The 18,595-nt window shown below is 30.3% G+C and overlaps 4 protein-coding genes and 2 long non-coding RNA genes across 6 annotated transcripts in view; 3 read left to right on the forward strand and 3 right to left on the reverse strand.

Moving 5' to 3' along the window:
* The first annotated feature begins 84 nt into the window (after positions 1 to 84).
* Positions 85 to 2,185, forward strand: LOC113372182 (developmentally-regulated GTP-binding protein 2-like). The gene is given in 10 exon segments (XM_026612510.1): positions 85 to 148; positions 215 to 286; positions 289 to 318; positions 321 to 370; positions 461 to 610; positions 741 to 905; positions 1,204 to 1,311; positions 1,396 to 1,553; positions 1,790 to 1,913; positions 2,024 to 2,185. Coding segments are annotated over 10 exon segments (1,083 nt in total).
* Positions 2,186 to 2,589: 404 nt separating this feature from the next.
* Positions 2,590 to 3,387, reverse strand: LOC113373641 (ADP-ribosylation factor-like protein 2-binding protein). The gene is made up of 3 exons (XM_026613926.1): positions 3,244 to 3,387; positions 2,966 to 3,144; positions 2,590 to 2,785 (listed from the first exon to the last, which is right to left on the reverse strand). The coding sequence occupies exons 1-3, from the start codon at positions 3,385 to 3,387 to the stop codon at positions 2,590 to 2,592; spliced, it is 519 nt and encodes a 172-aa protein (XP_026469711.1).
* A 1,489-nt stretch (positions 3,388 to 4,876) lies between these two features.
* Positions 4,877 to 6,388, reverse strand: LOC113373642 (probable RNA polymerase II nuclear localization protein SLC7A6OS). Its single transcript, XM_026613927.1, has 4 exons — positions 6,069 to 6,388; positions 5,634 to 5,974; positions 5,228 to 5,409; positions 4,877 to 5,100 (listed from the first exon to the last, which is right to left on the reverse strand). The coding sequence occupies exons 1-4, from the start codon at positions 6,216 to 6,218 to the stop codon at positions 4,877 to 4,879; spliced, it is 897 nt and encodes a 298-aa protein (XP_026469712.1). The 5' UTR covers positions 6,219 to 6,388.
* A 1,440-nt stretch (positions 6,389 to 7,828) lies between these two features.
* Positions 7,829 to 9,243, forward strand: LOC113372185. The gene is made up of 4 exons (XR_003366730.1): positions 7,829 to 7,949; positions 8,496 to 8,501; positions 8,996 to 9,122; positions 9,185 to 9,243. It is a non-coding gene; the product is annotated as an uncharacterized LOC113372185 (long non-coding RNA).
* A 470-nt stretch (positions 9,244 to 9,713) lies between these two features.
* Positions 9,714 to 10,278, forward strand: LOC113372183. Its single transcript, XR_003366728.1, has 3 exons — positions 9,714 to 9,781; positions 9,848 to 10,087; positions 10,151 to 10,278. It is a non-coding gene; the product is annotated as an uncharacterized LOC113372183 (long non-coding RNA).
* A 7,356-nt stretch (positions 10,279 to 17,634) lies between these two features.
* The window catches only part of LOC113373643 (neprilysin-4-like), a 13,282-nt gene continuing 12,321 nt past the window's right edge, over positions 17,635 to 18,595 (reverse strand). The window contains exon 17 of the mRNA XM_026613928.1: positions 17,635 to 17,672. Coding sequence (XP_026469713.1) covers positions 17,635 to 17,672 — 38 coding nt within the window. The remainder of the gene's footprint in view (positions 17,673 to 18,595) is intronic.

The following is an 18,595-nucleotide window of genomic DNA, read 5'->3' on the forward strand; positions in this document are numbered from 1 at the left end:
TGAATTTTTGTAATTAATTGTATACTCTTCTTTTATCTATGATTGTACCCTGTTTCTATAAAATAATTTATACAAATTAATAACATGGGAATTTTAGAGAAAATTTCGGAAATTGAAAAAGAAATTGCTCGCACCCAGAAAAATAAGGGTAAAGTTAAAAGATAACTTAAATTGTCATTACATATGCAATTTTAACGAAATTAAAAATATTTAGCAACTGAATACCATTTGGGGCTTCTGAAAGCTAAACTAGCTAAATATAGATCGCAGTTGTTAGAACCTTCCAAGAAGGAGAGAAAGGAGAGGGCTTTGATGTGTTGAATCTGGTGATGCTCGAGTGGCTCTTATTGGATTTCCTTCAGTAGGGAAAGTATGTCTCATATTTGAATTATATATCTATATATATATATATATATATATATATGTATATGAATTAAGTGGTGTGTATAATGTTTTCTAGTCGACGTTGCTTTCAACTTTAACTCACACGGAAAGTGAAGCGGCCAGTTATGAATTCACTACTTTGACATGTATTCCCGGAGTTATAGAATACAAAGGTGCTAATATTCAGTTGTTGGATTTACCTGGAATTATAGAAGGTGCATCTCAGGTATTACATAAATTGAGCGTTTGATATCATGCTATACTTTCTATATTTAAATCTTTATTTTAATCTACATTCATAAATAATTACTCAATTATTATTAAAAGAATTAACAAATTTAATTAATTTATTATAGGGTAAGGGTCGAGGAAGACAGGTTATTGCAGTTGCACGTACAGCAGATCTTGTTCTGATGATGCTAGATGCGACAAAGCCATATGTTCATAGAGAATTACTCGAAAAAGAATTGGAAAGTGTGGGAATTAGACTCAACAAAACTAAACCAAATATATATTTCAAAGTAAGCCTTAATTTCTTTAAAATAACTTGGTTAAAAAACAAAATGAATTTTCAATTTAGACCAAAAGCTAAGTTTTAATATTATATTCTCATTCATATATGTATATATGGAGATTATAAATAAGATATGTATATATATATATATATATATATATATATATATATATATGTTTGTATGTATGTATATATCCATATATACATGCATATGCATTTCTGAAAATATTTTGTTTGCCATTGAATTGTATTTCTTAAAACTATATAAAATTATTCATAATTTTGCACATTTAATTCTCTTATAGGTGAAAAAAGGAGGCGGGGTATCTTTTAATTCTACCTGTACTTTAACGAAAGTGGATGAAAAACTTGTTCAAATGATATTACATGAATATAAAATATTTAATGCTGAGGTTTTTAAACTTATGATTTTACTTACTTATAATTATTATTCAATGAATATTTTTTAATTAACAATCATTAATTTTTAATGTTAGGTGCTATTTAGAGAAGATTGCACAGCTGATGAATTAATTGATGTTATATCAGCTAATAGGGTTTATTTGCCCTGTTTATATGTTTATAACAAAATTGATCAAATTTCTATTGAAGAAGTAGATCGAATAGCAAGACAACCTAATAGCGTTGTTGTCAGGTACATAAAATATAGTTTTGATATAGAATTATTAGTATATTTTGTTAATGAAACAAAAGTTGAAAGATCTATATAATTTTCTTTGACTAAAAAATATTTTTAGTAATAAATTTCTGTATATTTTCTGTAAAACTTATCTAAATTTTAATTGGTTTTAATCTTAATATATTAAAATGTATCAATATAAGTTTGTTAATTTTAGCTCAGTAAAATTGAATTTCTACTACTTTTTTCAGTTGCAATATGAAATTAAATCTTGATTATTTACTGGAAATATTATGGGAATATTTATCATTAATCCGAGTGTATACGAAGACCTGGTCACCACCAGACTTTGATGATGGCCTTATTTTGAGAAAGGTAAATTATTAGTTTTTATTATTTTTCTTATCAATAGCTTTTTTACAATTACAAAAATTTACTTTTAAACATTATAATTCAATCGAATGCAAAACAATTTTATTTTCAAGGGTGTTAATGTTGAGCATGTATGTCACGGAATACACAGAACTTTAGCAGAAGCATTTAAGTATGCTTTAGTTTGGGGAACTTCTACTAAGTATTCTCCGCAAAGGGTTGGTATCAGTCATATAATGCATGATGAAGATGTTATCCAAATTGTAAAAAAATAATAATTTTATATATTATTATGTATAATTGTTAAATATATCATGCATTTGTTATATACATTCTGCCTATTATAGGTCTACTTAAGAAAAATTTCTTTATTATCATTATCTACTATTTCTAATTCTAAAAGAAGTAGATAATAAAAATTCAAATGTACTTTTAATAATATGAATTCAAGAGTACTTTCTGCACATTCCTAGCAATTATTATTGCACAACCTAATTAAATTTCTCATATTCTCTTCTGCTTCATCCATCCTTCCTTTCTATTGTTATATCCATGATATATAATTACATATTACAAAGAGATTATCAAATTTTATTATTCTGATTTACATTAATATTGACCTAAATTTGAAACAGTAAATTTATTTTATAAGATTGAATCAATTCACTTTGTATATTTTTTAAACAGTTTTGTGATTAACTGTAGGTTCTTTGAATGGCAAACTGGTAACACAAATAGCTGTACTTAAATCAGCTGAATTGCCTTCTTTAAATGCTTTATAATCCTGAAACATGTCTCTAAAAGCAATGAAATCGGAAAAAGTAGACAATACTTCGAACACTTCACCTTCTAACTGCTCTTGTTTTATTTTTTTTCTGAAAATATAATTATTTTTAAATATGGATTATATATGAAACGTTATGTACTAAATAAGTTTAATCAGTTAACAATGTTAACACATAATAATGTTAACAGATATATATATATATATATATATATATATATATATATATATATAAATTATGCACATCAAATTCAGTGATGATTGTACGTACTCCAGTTGCATTATGAAATTATCCATGTCAAATCCTGGATATTTTGCATTCAGTTGGCCCTCTATGAATTTTTCTATTTTATTAACATACTCATTGAATATTGAAGTATATTCTAATTTGTTTTCAGAATTATCATCAAATTGTATATAATATTTTTCCATAAAGTTATTCAACATCATCTAAAAATAATCAATCATTTTATTTAATATTACATTTTTATAGTAAACAATTAATTACAAAATTCTATATATAAAGCATATAAATGAAAGCATTAAAACCTGAAATTCTTCATCCACAATAATATCTTCAATGGTGCCAATAATTTTATCAAAAGTATCTTCAGATGTAGATGTTCTATTTGAATAAAACAATATACCTGGAACACCATCAATGTGAAGATTGCCCAAATTTATGTCATCCATATATGATTGCAAAGATTTTTTTTTTAAGTAAAAACTTTTTTGTAGGATTTCAATTTTTTAGTACTATTGATTTTTATTGTTTCCATGGAGACCAAAAAAAAGTAGACAAAAGATTGTCAATATACGGATATAGTGATTCATGCATACACACACAGGAATATATATTTATATATATACATTTGTATATATATATATATATATATATATATTTCTATGTGCATAGTTTTACATATTTATCATCATTCAGCATGCTAACAAATTCAATGATTTCTCTTATCAATTTCACAACTTGTTAATCACATGACTAACTACATAATTTTATTATTTAACTTTTAGACTATTATTTTATTAGTTTGTTTTCCTTGTTTGAATTTAACAAGCTAGATCATGATTTAGATACGGAAATGTGCTAAATATAATAAATAAATAAATAGTTATTTATTGTAATTGTAAGGTAATTATATTTATTGCTTTTTCTAATGACTATTTGACTGCAAATAAATATTTCAATAATATGTTTCAATGTAAAAAAAACTTACTTAATATATGAGATTAAATCTTCAGGGCAATTACCCAGTTAAAAATTCTAGAAATTATAAAAAAAATATATTTATACGTTTTGACGTATTATATTTTATGTAAACTTTAGTGGAATATTTGAAAGAAATAGAATATATAATAACTAAATGTGACTACAATTTTATATCGCGAGTCGAATACATGACAGTCGCTTTTAGGAATCTTGCTTTATACAATTGTACAAAAATAGTAAGTGGTTGATACTTTGTCACTGTATGAGAATTACCAGGCAATTTTAAACAATGTTTCGATGTTTATTCTTCTTTATTTTCCTGATTCACTTCCTTTTTTGCAACTTTTCTCATTTCATACCAACTAAAGTCCACAAGAATAATACAATAATAAGATGATAATCACAATTATCATGTTTATTTATCTATGTTTATCATCTTATTATTCATTCTTTTATACTTATTTATCTATGGTACCCTCCTCTTTTTTTCAAATTTATTTTCTCTGTGATGTATTTGTCACTTTACCTAACTTAGTGGCTGGTGGTTACAAATGTATGATTTCGCTCGAACAAAAAATGTCAAATGAGGTATTTTTTGCAATAGTTTCATTGCGTTTATTGAAGTAATGTATGCAGATTTTGTTAATTTTTAAATGAAATAGTTTTCTTTTAATAGGTTTTTCAATTTCTAAATTGTGATATAAAAATATCATAAAAAGAGGCAAAAATTCAAGAATTGTATTTGGATATCAGGTATTGTGAAAGCTAATAAATACAAAAAAATATTAATAAAGGTGCTACAGTACTTAGAAATAATAAACATATATAATAATTAATAACATTGTATATATAAATATATATATATATATATATATATATATATAAATGATTACAATGCAAATTAATTGAATAATTTATTATAACAATTTTAAATTTAACATTTTTAACAAAAATAATTTAATCTGATTCTTCATAATTCAAACAATCATAATAATCCTCTCTTTCATTGTCACTGTCAGTTTCAGTGTCATTTAATTCTTTAAGAACCCTTGATTTATATCGCGCATATTTTTCTCCATATCTCTGTTTATCATCATCATCAACATCACCTTCAAAAGCAAATCCTTCGCTATCCACGCTATAAATAAATCCTTCTCCTTCATCACTTGAGAGATCTTCGCCTAACAATAGTATTCAATAAAATATGTTAAAAATGATGAATAAATATGAATAAAAATCGGAATTTAAATCAATATTTAAAAATAAATAGATATCTATACAGATGACACATGATTAGTTAATACAAACCTAAAGACAGATCTCCAATGGCTTTTCTCATAACGCCTACATTTATGCTATTATCGGAATCAGGATAATCATTTCTGTAGTTATTCTCATCATTTGAGTCATCTGTGTCATAATCATCTGAACTCTTGTAACCACCTTCCCGAAATGTTCCAAATACTAAATCATCAGTGGCCTCATGAATACTGTTTCAAATTTGAACATTATATTCAAAATTATCAAAAAATTAATGCATGCATGCATATATATATATATATATATATATATATATATATATATATATATATATTAAAGTATGTGAATTTGATGTTGATATATATTTTGATGAGTTATTTTGATTTGGGCAGTAACACCAAGTAAAAAAAACTTTTATATATATATATATATAAAATATCAGTTTCAAAAATACCTGAGCATGTTATCCAAAATCATATCATCAACTTCATCCATATAATATAAATCATATACATAATTAGTGGTTAACTTTGTTTCAGATTCTAATAAAAAAATATTATTTGCTTCCATTTTTTGTTCAATATCCACCACTGTTAGTTGATTTTTCTCTCCATTCGAAGCTTCTTTAGAATCATCTAATGTTCGAAAACAATTTATTACTTTAAATCTATTATTTTGAGCTTGCAATTTTTGTTCATTTCGAAGTTTGGTAGTAATATTTGGGATATGTCTTTTAAATGTTTTCTTTGCTTCTTCTTTAGTAATCTTAGATAAGTGTGCAGATATATTTTCATTCTGTGGGAATACACAGAACATTATGATTTTTTTTTACATGAATAAAAATTATAATGTTTATGAATTTATAAATAATGTTATTGGTAAGTAATACCTCATTTTTGAGCGTAGTAGCTAATTTGATAAGCGCTGATACCGAGGTTTCGCTGTCTGTGTCATCAGTCTTCCTTCTTTTACAATTAATAACCAGACTATCCACAGGTTCATCAAATATTCTTCGTTTAACTCGAATTACAGCAGCCATTTCAACTTTTTTAGTATCAAGAAATTGAGGGTTGAATTAATTGAATTGCTACAATGGCTAAATTGCTTTGAAATTTTGTGTTAAATATTTTCAATTCAACAAAACAGCTATAAAAAACATTTTCACATTTTTCACAAAAGAAGAGTTTTAACGAGTTTAAACATAGCGAAGAATCGCCAGAAAGTATACTTTTTCAATTTTATTTTGTGCACATTTATCATTTATTATATATATACAACAATGATGTAAAAGTAAAAGCAACTAAAATCAGTGAGTAAATCTGACATTTCTCTAAAACACTTTCTGTAGCGATGTGAAGTTTCCGTCAATACCAGAGAGCAGAGATTCAGATGTCAAAAGCAGCAATTTTAGCAAATAGCAAGGGTTAACACAGAACGTTAACCACTTAGATTTAAAATTGGTTATCACAAGATTTTAAATTTATGTATAGCATAGTATTACAGTGTGTATATATTTACTTGCGTTCTTTTATATACCAATAACTTTATAATGTTTGTGATGTGTATGTGTGTGTGTGTTTCGACATATATCTAGTATGGTATTTTCACATTTTTAAAAATAAATTTTTAAATTTTCTATATTTTAAAAATTGGTTTTAATTTATTATGAACACCATTTAAGCTGTTTGAAGAATATTTTTATAATTAACAATTGTATACATAATTTTGATTTGTGTAGTTTATTATATTATGATCGCAGTAAATTTAGATTTGAAACTTGTTTGATAAATGAAAATTTTGTTTAAAGTTTTGTTTCATTGTAAAACTTATACTAACTGCTCAAATCAATATGTAATCACATAGATTACTGTACTAAATTTTTTATAAAATTAGTCTTAAGTAGTTATAAAATAATTAATTATTAAAATACACTTGTAAAAATTGTAATGATCAATTAAAATAATCATAAAATGTAAAAAGTAGTATTTATTATATCTTATTCATTTAATTGTTTTTCAACTTTGCAAAGGAGTGGTTTGTTTTCACTAGATAATTCAAATTGCTCATTTTGTGTTTTCTCACAGAATGTCATTTGATTTTGATTATTTAAAATAAAGGAAATTTAAAGAAAAATGTAATATTGGCTTCACGTGTTCAGGAATGTAAAACTAAATTTTCTATCAAAATTTAAAAGCACTTCAAAATTATTCATGTATATGAGTGATATATAAATAAAACAGTGAAAATTTGTCTGTATATTTAAAAATGTGAAAATATTTAACAAATTTTATACTTGAGAAAGGAAAAGCAAACAAGTGTACTGTAAAACACAGGTTAGTGAAAAAAAATACAAAATTACACCAAATTTATTTATTTCAATAAACAACAACTAATTCATTGCAGTGTAAATTTTTAGAGAGTTTACTAAAAGAATGGAATATCGTTATTTAATTTATAAAACCCTTAATGTTAAAATTGAAGATTCAAATAAACGTCGTTTCGATTTCAAAACAGAAGAGGCGTTCGAGTTCCTGAAACGCCATCTTCGACCGAGCGAACGTGCACGCTCTGCAGTCGCACGTCTACAAGTCTTTTGCACATCTATGCTTTGCGACTATAGGAGTTCGGAGAGGGAGTTGTCATTGCGAGTGAGAGTTCATTTCCATCGTGGCGATTGCTGGAAGAAGACATCGAGACGTCGTCGAACACGGACGAGCGGGCCTGACCCTTCGCTGCCTGTGGAGTACATGCGACCTGCGAGCGTCACCTGGTACGTTGCACTTGTGCTAATTATATTTCTCTTTGCGGATTCACTCGGATTGCATTTCGTGTTTTAAGATGTTTTAGATTTAATTGAAACCTTTCCTCATTTTTGTTTTTTTTTTTGAAAACGTGTGCTCGATTTATGTAGTTTTTGCTCAAGTCGTACTACTGTCTAAGACGTACGCCGGATATATTTTATCTAATTATTTTATTTTGCATCATTTGGTGCCCACTGTTAAATAAAACTACATATTATTATTTTGTTGACTGAGCAAGAGTTTACAATTGAATGGCAGAAATAATCGAAAGTAATAGTAAAAAGTTGTGAAAGTAAAAAATAATGACCTTTAATTCATTTTGAGAATCTCACTATGAGTACATTTATACGGATCGTTTAATTTCAAGTCTTATTTACATCATTATCATCTGCTAATTCACTTCAATTTATAGATCAGAAGTATTGTGTAAATTGGACCACAATCATCATGTCATCAAGAATTTTAAAGCAAAATTACTTTTCCATAAATTCAATAATAATTTGTGTATTTTGCAGGTGCGGGTAGGTTTGCGTTTGCTGCTACCAGAATCCTTCAGTTTTTTATACGAACATTGTTACTGTGACGCTCTGAATGTGGTATTTATTGGAATTGCATTTGGCACGAATAGATTTATTAAGCGGTGATTTTGTTCAAGATATTAATTGATCAATACTTTAGTTGTCACTATAACTTTTAGAAATTTACAAAGTCATTAAGGCATTGAATTTCATGATTCGAATGATCACGATATGTCTTGCATGTGGGTTAATTTATTAGTTAGGTAGCATCAGTAGTTTTAATATTAATAATAACAAATACTAATACACTAATCTATTCAACTATTGAAAAATAATGTGGTCGTTTGAATCATTTGAGATTATGCAATGTGGATTTGACATATTACATTAAATTTTAATTTTCACTGTTTTCACTTCATATTAATGCATTTCATATAAAACCAAGTGCAATTCTTAAACTGCTAGTAAATTTCTACATTCTATTTCTGGTCATCAAGATGAAATCACATGGAAGCCACAAGATATCATATCAAGCAAATTGTTGAGTATCAAATGGCCAAGTATCGAGTGAAAATTGAACACTGACTCACTTCACTGGGAATCGCTCTGAAAATAATTCAAAAAGTACGTTTTTATTCATAATCAGTATAAATGTGAACATTAAATAATATGTTTATTTTTTCCAGGTACTTTCAACCACTGCTGCTCTGCACACTGACCCCTTCACCAGAAATCGCTCTGAAAATATTTTAAAAAGTACGTTTTTATCCATAATCAGTATAAATGTGAACAATAAATAACATGTTTATTTTTTTCCAGGTACTTTCAACCACTGCTGCTCTGCACACTGACCCCTTCACCAGGAATCGCTCTGAAAATAATTTAAAAAGTACGTTTTTATCCATAATCAGTATAAATGTGAACAATAAATAACATGTTTATTTTTTTCCGGGTACTTTCAACCACTGCTGCTCTGCACACTGACCCCTTCACCAGGAATCGCTCTGAAAATAATTTAAAAAGTACGTTTTTATCAACAATCAGTATAAATGTGAACATTAAATATGTTTATTTTTTTCAGGTTTTTTCAACTACTGCTGCTCTGCACACTGACCCCTTCACCAGGAATCGCTCTGAAAATAATTTAAAAAGTACCTTTTTATCCATAATCAGTATAAATGTGAACAATAAATAATGTTTATTTTTTTCCAGGCACTTTCAACCACTGCTGCTCTGCACGCTGACTCACTTCACCAGGAATCTTTCCAGAAACATGTTACCAGGTATATGTCTTTAACCATATCAGTATAAATGCAAACATTCCTATAATGTTTCTTTCTTTTTTGCAGATCTTCTCGATCCAACTATTACTGCCCTGAAGCCTTAAAATCATTCACGTGAATGACTCGCAAGTGGTTTTTTTCAATGACTGTCTATAATTATGCATGATTAACTTAACTCTTATTAACTCAATAACATGACTAACCTCACTAACTTAATTAGGCAGTTAATATAAAAACCACTTGTTGAGTTTTACTATGAAGGTCTTAATGGGGTTACGTGGAAGACACCGCTGCATGATTAATCAGGTAATTTATTCTTTATAGTATATTTTATGAACCTTGTTACTAATTCATTGTTTTCGTTTATAGGGTAACCAACTTCAAGCCAAGTGCTCTTCAACGCTCAAGTTGCTCATGAGTGAGAACAATCATTTGATCTACTAATTATGCTGTCCGTCCGTCCGTCCGTCCGTCTCTTCACCAGAGAAGATGCCTACTATGATTTATTAAATAGTTAAGTGCTTAGATGTTAATGAAATAATGAATAAATATATTGTATTTAATTTAATTTGTTTTAATTTAATTATGAGCCACTTTACGGCCAAATCACATTATGCTGTAACGTAAATTACAGAAATATTTAAACATGTCTACATTTTAAAAATTTCTTGTGTTATTAATAGGGATACTTATTGAGTGCACTCTTTAGTGTAGTCAATTGTGTAGAACAGTTTCTTCACTGTTTGGATGCTTTCAAACATCTTGCCGCATCTTGGTTAAGCTCTTTATACCTTTGCTTTGACTCGGTAGAACTCTGCGTCATTGCTTTGACTCAATAAAAACGCGTTGACAATACTTTGCTTTTTTCCAAACCCTTATGTTAGTCAAGTGCCTTAAACATTTAATGTGTCAAACCGATGTTTTCTCTTGTTTAAATATTATACTTTCTATTATTTCTTTAAATGGTGCACTTTTTTTCTTAATGTTAGCTATAAATATCACTTAATTTAATATCATACTGTGTTTTATTATTATACTATATATATATATATATATATATATATATATATATATATATATATATGAGTGAGTTCTTGAGGGCGATATATCAAACAAAGAAAAGCTAAAGATTTATAAAATAATCTTTATTTCCAAACGTTTCGACATTCAATTTAATGTCATCATCAGTGGATCTAAAAACAGTATGAAAATTAGTATATCTAGGTAATTATAATATATGTGGATTGGTAAAGTAACTATACAATAAGAGGAAAATTAACAAACAGCAACACTTAACAACAAACCAAATATAAAAGATAGGAAAGGTAGTAGAGACTAGAATTAAATAATTAAAAAATATAGGCAAAAATATCTAACATGTACATGTGTATAGCTATAGTTACATAGATAGGTATGAGTATATGTATGTTTCATACATGTACATGTATGTCGTTGTGAATATGCATGCACGTTGCATATATGTATATGCGTATATTTATATTTGTATAGTCGTACATGTATATGTGTACATATATAGGTATATATTGTTGTATCTGTATATCATGTGTGTGTATATGTATATATGCATGTATATATATATATATATATATATATATATATATGTGTGTATATGTGTGTATATGTGTATGTATATATATGTATATATGCGTAGGTTTATATGAGTGTACTTAGATATTTTTGCCTATATTTTTTAATTATTTATTTAATTCTAGTCTCTACTACCTTTCCTATCTTTTATATTTGGTTTGTTGTTAAGTGTTGCTGTTTGTTAGTTTTCCTCTTATTGTATAGTTACTTTACCAATCCACACATATTATAATTACCTAGATATACTAATTTTTATACTGTTTTTAGATCCACTGATGATGACATTAAATTGAATGTCGAAACGTTCACAAGAACTCACTCACATATTTCAACATCAAAATTAACTACTAAATCATATATATATATATATATATATATATATATATATATATATATATTATATATTATACAATTAGACAAATGTTAATGTATTTTAGTCATTTTCATTACTGTAATTATATGAATAAATTAATGTATTATTAAATACTGTGATACATTGATTGGAAGTTTTGAATAAAACTAACTGAACTTTATTTGGAGTGTTTCATTTCACACAATTTTCAGTGATATATGTTAGAAACACACCGTATAAGTATAGGTATTATAAACATTAATATATTTGTTGATGTTATCATAAACATTAATATACTTATTAATTCGTTTTTCGGCGAGGATTTATTATATAATATATGGTTATTCACTCATTTCAAACATGTCAAAAATGTTAACACTTTTCACTCACTTGAATCTATACTATTATTCAAAGTGTTAATTAATTCATTTTAATTAATATACTTTAAATATTGGTCAGTTTTACTTAACTTCGGACTTATACAATAAAGATCAATTTCTCAAATTGATTTTTTCCCTCTTTCGCACAATGACATCTTCATTTTTATTGAGATAATTTATTTTTATTAGATTATTTTATTATTATATTAATTGTATTAATTTTCACCGACACGTTTACGCTACCACCCCTTATCCTTATTTTACACTACCTTAACCTAATACCTACCTACGTTAAGACTAATACTCTTACCTTGCTTATCTTTACCACGTCTCGAACCTGCTACCCTGCTCTCTCTCCATTGACTCCCACCTTCTAACGCGCGACGCCACGACGATCACATTAGTAAACCGTTGCAAAGGAGATAATATTGTATATTTTAAACGAAAAAACTAACAGGTCATATGGCCAAAAAAAAGTTGGGTTTGTATGGCCTGTGTTGGCGTAATGGTTAGAGTGATGGCTTCGTACCATAAAGGTACCGAGTTCGAATCATACCTCAGGACAAAAAAAGAGTTTGTTCACGTTGTGGTATTTATTTAGTGTTAAATAATAACACAAAACTAACTAACTAATTTAGATATAACAAACTAACAAGTCATGAGGCCGAAAGAAAGCAGAATCGATGTGGCCTGTGCTGGCGTAATTGGTAGAGCGATGGATCGTACCCATAGAGTGCCGAGTTCGAACCATACCTCGGGACAAAAAATGGAAAGCGTGGAATTTATTATTTATTGTAAGATAGCACAAAGATAAAATTTGGATTTAATAAACTAACAGGTCATGAGGCCGAAAAAAAGCAGAATCGATGTGGCCTGTGTTGGCGTATTGCTAGCGTGCTAGCTTCATGTCAACAGGGTACCGAGTTCGATTCATACCTCCGGACACAAAACGCAAAATAGCGTGACTGTTGACGCTGTGGAACGAGGTATGCACGGAATCACATCCGTTCGAATTTGAGACCCCAGGCAGGTGTGCTCCCCTCGATCTCGATTGAGAGGAGAGATACGCGCGAGAATCCCGAGTCATCCCCTAATGAACCCCGCAGCAGCCCCGAAAAGGGGCGAGGGGGGATTATAGGGGGGTGTGGGGTTCACGAACCCGCGACCCTGTGGTCCGACCCTCCCGGAAAAGGAGAGGGGGACTATAGGGGGTGAGGGTTCCGCGCGACGACCACCACTGGGTCGCGCCGTGTAAAAGCTGGGTGCGACACAGGTTGGGTCGGTGTGCGAGTCCCCGGAGCACCCTCGAGTGCAATGATGGGGATGTGGGGTGGAAAATGCGGTGACGAGGGAAAAAGGGGTGGAAGGATATGAGGAGGACAGATAGGGTGGTGGGAGAGATAGGGGGAGAGTATGTAGGGAAGAGATATGGGGGAGAGAGATAAGAGAGAGGGAAAGAGAGGAGCGATAGGGAGAGAGAGAGGGGAGGGATGAGAGCGGGAAGAGAGGAGGATGGATGAGAAGATGAGGAGGGATGAGAGCGGGGAGATAACGAGACGCTTTCGCTACTATGAGATGCAGGAGCACGGGCCGCCGCGTTTTTCTCCTCCCCTACCGCTTCCTTCCTCCCCTCGTCCATCCCCCCTCCGTCTTCTCCCCGCCCTCATCTCCTCTCCCCTTTTTCCCTCCCCTTCTCTCCCCCCCTTATCTCTCTCCCTCCCCTTATCTCTCTCTCCCCCTATCTCTCCCACCCACCCTATCTGTCCTGCTCATATCCTTCCACCCCTTTTTCCCTCGTCACCGCATTTTCCTCACCCCACATCCCTATCATCGCACTCGAGGGTGCTCCGGGGACTCGCACACCGACCCAACCTGTGTCGCACCCAGCTTTTCAACCGGCGCGACCCAGTGGTGGTCGTCGCGCGGAACCCTCACCCCCCTATAGTCCCCCCTCTCCCTTTTCCGGGAGGGTCGGACCACAGGGTCGCGGGTTCGCGAACCCCACACCCCCCTATAATCCCCCCTCGCCCCTTTTCGGGGCTGCTGCGGGGTCATTAGGGGATGACACGGGATTCTCGCGCGTATCTCTCCTCTCAATCGAGATCGAGGGGAGCATACCTGCCTGGGGTCTCAAATTCGAACGGATGTGATTCCGTGCATACCTCGTTCCACAGCGTCAACAGTCACGCTATTTTGCGTTTTGTGTCCGGAGGTATGAATCGAACTCGGTACCCTGTTGACATGAAGCTAGCACGCTAGCAATACGCCAACACAAGCCACATCGATTCTGCTTTTTTTCGGCCTCATGACGTGTTTATTTATCAAATCCAAATTTTATCTTTGTGCTATCTTACAATAAATAATAAATCCACGCTTTCCATTTTTGTCCCGAGGTATGGTTCGAACGCGGCACTCTATGGGTACGAATCCATCGCTCTACCAATTACGCCAGCACAGGCCACATCGATTCTGCTTTCTTTCGGCCTCATGACTTGTTAGTTTGTTATATCTAAATATTAGTTTTGTGTTTATTATTTAACACTAAATAAATACCACAACGTGAACAAACTCTTTTTTGTCCTGAGGTATGATTCGAACTCGGTACCTTTATGGTACGAAGCCATCACTCTAACCATTACGCCAACACAGGCCATACAAACCCAACTTTTTTTTGGCCATATGACCTGTTAGTTTTTTTCGTTTAAAATATACAATATCATCTCCTTTGCAATGGTTTACTAATGTGATCGTCGTGGTGTCGCGCGTTAGGAGGTGGGAGTCAATGGAGAGAGCAGGGTAGCAGGTTCGAGACGTGGTAAAGAAAAGCAAGGTAAGAGTATTAGTTCTTAACGTAAGTAGGTATTAGGTTAAGGTAGTGTAAAATAAGGATAAGGGGTGGTAGCGTAAACGTGTCGGTGAAAATTAATACAATTAATATAATAATAAAATAATCTAATAAAAATAAATTATTTCAATAAAAATGAAGATGTCATTGTGCGAAAGAGGGAAAAAATCAATTTGAGAAATTGATCTTTATTGTATAAGTCCGAAGTTAAGTAAAACTGACCAATATTTAAAGTATATTAATTAAAATGAATTAATTAACACTTTGAATAATAGTATAGATTCAAGTGAGTGAAAAGTGTTAACATTTTTGACATGTTTGAAATGAGTGAATAACCATAGATTAGTCTATTTGAATTATCAAAGTCATAACTTTATTAACTTCATTGATCATAATGGAATTAGATTACAAAAATTGTAATGTTTTATGAAATTTATTCAAATAATAAATCCTCGCCGAAAAACGAATTAATAAGTATATTAATGTTTATGATAACATCAACAAATATATTAATGTTTATAATACCTATACCTATACGGTGTGTTTCTAACATATATCACTGAAAATTGTGTGAAATGAAACACTCCAAATAAAGTTCAGTTAGTTTTATTCAAAACTTCCAATCAATGTATCACAGTATTTAATAATACAATTATATTAATTTATTCATACAATTACAGTAATGAAAATGACTAAAATACATTAACATTTGTCTAATTGTATAATATATATATATATATATATATATATATATATACGAGTATATATATATATGATTTAGTAGTTAATTTTGATGTTGAAATATGTGAGTGAGTTCTTGAGGGCGATACATCAAACAAAGAAAAGCCAAAGATTTATAAAATAATCTTTATTTCCAACGTTTCGACATTCAATTTAATGTCATCATCAGTGGATCTAAAAACAGTATAAAAATTAGTATATCTAGGTAATTATAATATGTGTGGATTGGTAAGTAACTATACAATAAGAGGGAAATTAACAAACAGCAACACTTAACAACAAACCAAATATAAAAGATAGGAAAGGTAGTAGAGACTAGAATTAAATAAATAATTAAAAAATATAGGCAAAATATCTAAGTACACTCATATAAACCTACGCATATATACATATATATACATACACATATACACACATATACACACATATATATATATATATATATATATTATACATGCATATATACATATACACACACATGATATACAGATACAACAATATATACCTATATATGTACACATATACATGTACGACTATACAAATATAAATATACGCATATACATATATGCAACGTGCATGGATATTCACAACGACGTACATGTACATGTATGAAACATACATATACTCATACCTATCTATGTAACTATAGCTATACACATGTACATGTTAGATATTTTTGCCTATATTTTTTAATTATTTATTTAATTCTAGTCTCTACTACCTTTCCTATCTTTTATATTTGGTTTGTTGTTAAGTGTTGCTGTTTGTTAATTTTCCTCTTATTGTATAGTTACTTTACCAATCCACATATATTATAATTACCTAGATATACTAATTTTCATACTGTTTTTAGATCCACTGATGATGACATTAAATTGAATGTCGAAACGTTTGGAAATAAGATTATTTTATAAATCTTTAGCTTTTCTTTGTTTGATATATCGCCCTCAAGAACTCACTCATATATATATATATATATATATATATATATATATATATATAATAATAACACAGTATGATATTAAATTAAGTGATATTTATAGCTAACATTAAGAAAAAAGTGCACCATTTAAGAATAATAGAAAATATAATATTTAACAAGAGAAAACATCGGTTTGACAACATTAAATGTTTAAGGCACTTGACTAACATAAGGTTTTTGAAAAAAGCAAAGTATTGTCAACGCGTTTTATTGAGTCAAAGCAATGACGCAGAGTTCTACCGAGTCAAAGCAAAGGTATAAAGAGCTTAACCAGATGCGGCAAGATGTTTGAAAGCATCCAAACAGTGAAGAAACTGTTCTACACAATTGACTACACTAAAGAGTGCACTCAATAAGTATCCCTATTAATAACACAAGAAATTTTTAAAATGTAGACATGTTTAAATATTTCTGTAATTTACGTTACAGCATAATGTGATTTGGCCGTAAAGTGGCTCATATTAAATTAAAACAAATTAAATTAAATACAATATATTTATTCATTATTTCATTAACATCTAAGCACTTAACTATTTAATAAATCATAGTAGGCATCTTCTCTGGTGAAGAGACGGACGGACGGACGGACGGACAGCATAATTAGTAGATCAAATGATTGTTCTCACTCATGAGCAACTTGAGTGTTGAAGAGCTTGATGAGACTTGGCTTGAAGTTGGTTACCCTATAAACGAAAACAATGAATTAGTAACAAGGTTCATAAAATATACTATAAAGAATAAATTACCTGATTAATCATGCAGCGGTGTCTTCCACGTAACCCCATTAAGACCTTCATAGTAAACTCAACAAGTGTTTTTTTATTAACTGCCTAATTAAGTTAGTGAGGTTAGTCATGTTATTGAGTTAATAAGAGTTAAGTTAATCATGCATAATTATAGACAGTCATTGAAAAAACCACTTGCGAGTCATTCACGTGAATGATTTTAAGGCTTCAGGGCAATAATAGTTGGTTCGAGAAGATCTGCAAAAAGAAGAAACATTATAGGAATGTTTGCACTTATACTGATATGGTTAAGACATACCTGGCAAAATGTTTCTGGAAAGATTCCTGGTGAAGTGAGTCAGCGTGCAGAGCAGCAGTGGTTGAAAGTACCTGGAAAAAAATAAACATGTTATTTATTGTTCACATTTATACTGATTATGGATAAAAGGTACTTTTTAAATTATTTTCAGAGCGATTCCTGGTGAAGGGGTCAGTGTGCAGAGCAGCAGTAGTTGAAAAACCTGAAAAAAAAACATATTATTTATGTTCACATTTATACTGATTGTTGATAAAAACGTACTTTTTAAATTATTTTCAGAGCGATTCCTGTGAAGGGGTCAGTGTGCAGAGCAGCAGTGGTTGAAAGTACCCCGGAAAAAAATAAACATGTTATTATTGTTCACATTTATACTGATTATGGATAAAACGTACTTTTTAAATTAATTTTCAGAGCGATTCCTGGTGAGGGGTCAGTGTGCAGAGCAGCAGTAGTTGAAAAACCTGAAAAAATAAACATATTATTTAATGTTCACATTTATACTGATTGTTGATAAAACGTACTTTTTAAATTATTTTCAGAGCGATTCCTGATGAAGGGGTCAGTGCAGAGCAGCGGTGGTTGAAAGTACCCGAAAAAAATAAACATGTTATTTATGTTCACATTCATACTGATTATGGTAAAAACGTACTTTTTAAATTATTTTCAGAGCGATTCCTGGTGAAGGGTCAGTGTGCAGAGCAGCAGTAGTTGAAAAACCTGAGAAAAAATAACATATTATTTAATGTTCACTTTATACTGATTGTGGATGAAAACGTACTTTTTAAAATTATTTTCAGAGCGATTCCTGGTGAGGGGTCATTGTGCAGAGCAGCAGTGGTTGAAAGTACCTGGAAAAAATAAA

This window comes from Ctenocephalides felis, unplaced genomic scaffold, assembly GCF_003426905.1.
Source record: "Ctenocephalides felis isolate EL2017-DRISC unplaced genomic scaffold, ASM342690v1 CF-g0.4_SCAFFOLD_01604, whole genome shotgun sequence".
In the NCBI taxonomy this organism is placed as follows: domain Eukaryota; kingdom Metazoa; phylum Arthropoda; class Insecta; order Siphonaptera; family Pulicidae; genus Ctenocephalides; species Ctenocephalides felis.

Bases quoted from the DNA above. Each gene is read 5' to 3' on its own strand.
- LOC113373641 (XM_026613926.1), bottom strand. From the start codon at position 3,387: ATGGATGACATAAATTTGGGCAATCTTCACATTGATGGTGTTCCAGGT. The intron at 3,145-3,243 runs GTTTTAATGCTT...GATTATTTTTAG, and splicing joins TTGTGGATGAAGAATTTCAG to ATGATGTTGAATAACTTTAT. The intron at 2,786-2,965 runs GTACGTACAATC...TTATATTTTCAG, and splicing joins AATTTCATAATGCAACTGGA to AAAAAAAATAAAACAAGAGC.
- LOC113373642 (XM_026613927.1), bottom strand. From the start codon at position 6,218: ATGGCTGCTGTAATTCGAGTTAAACGAAGAATATTTGATGAACCTGTG. The intron at 5,975-6,068 runs GTATTACTTACC...GTATTCCCACAG, and splicing joins CTACTACGCTCAAAAATGAG to AATGAAAATATATCTGCACA. The intron at 5,101-5,227 runs GTTTGTATTAAC...TACTATTGTTAG, and splicing joins CATTGGAGATCTGTCTTTAG to GCGAAGATCTCTCAAGTGAT.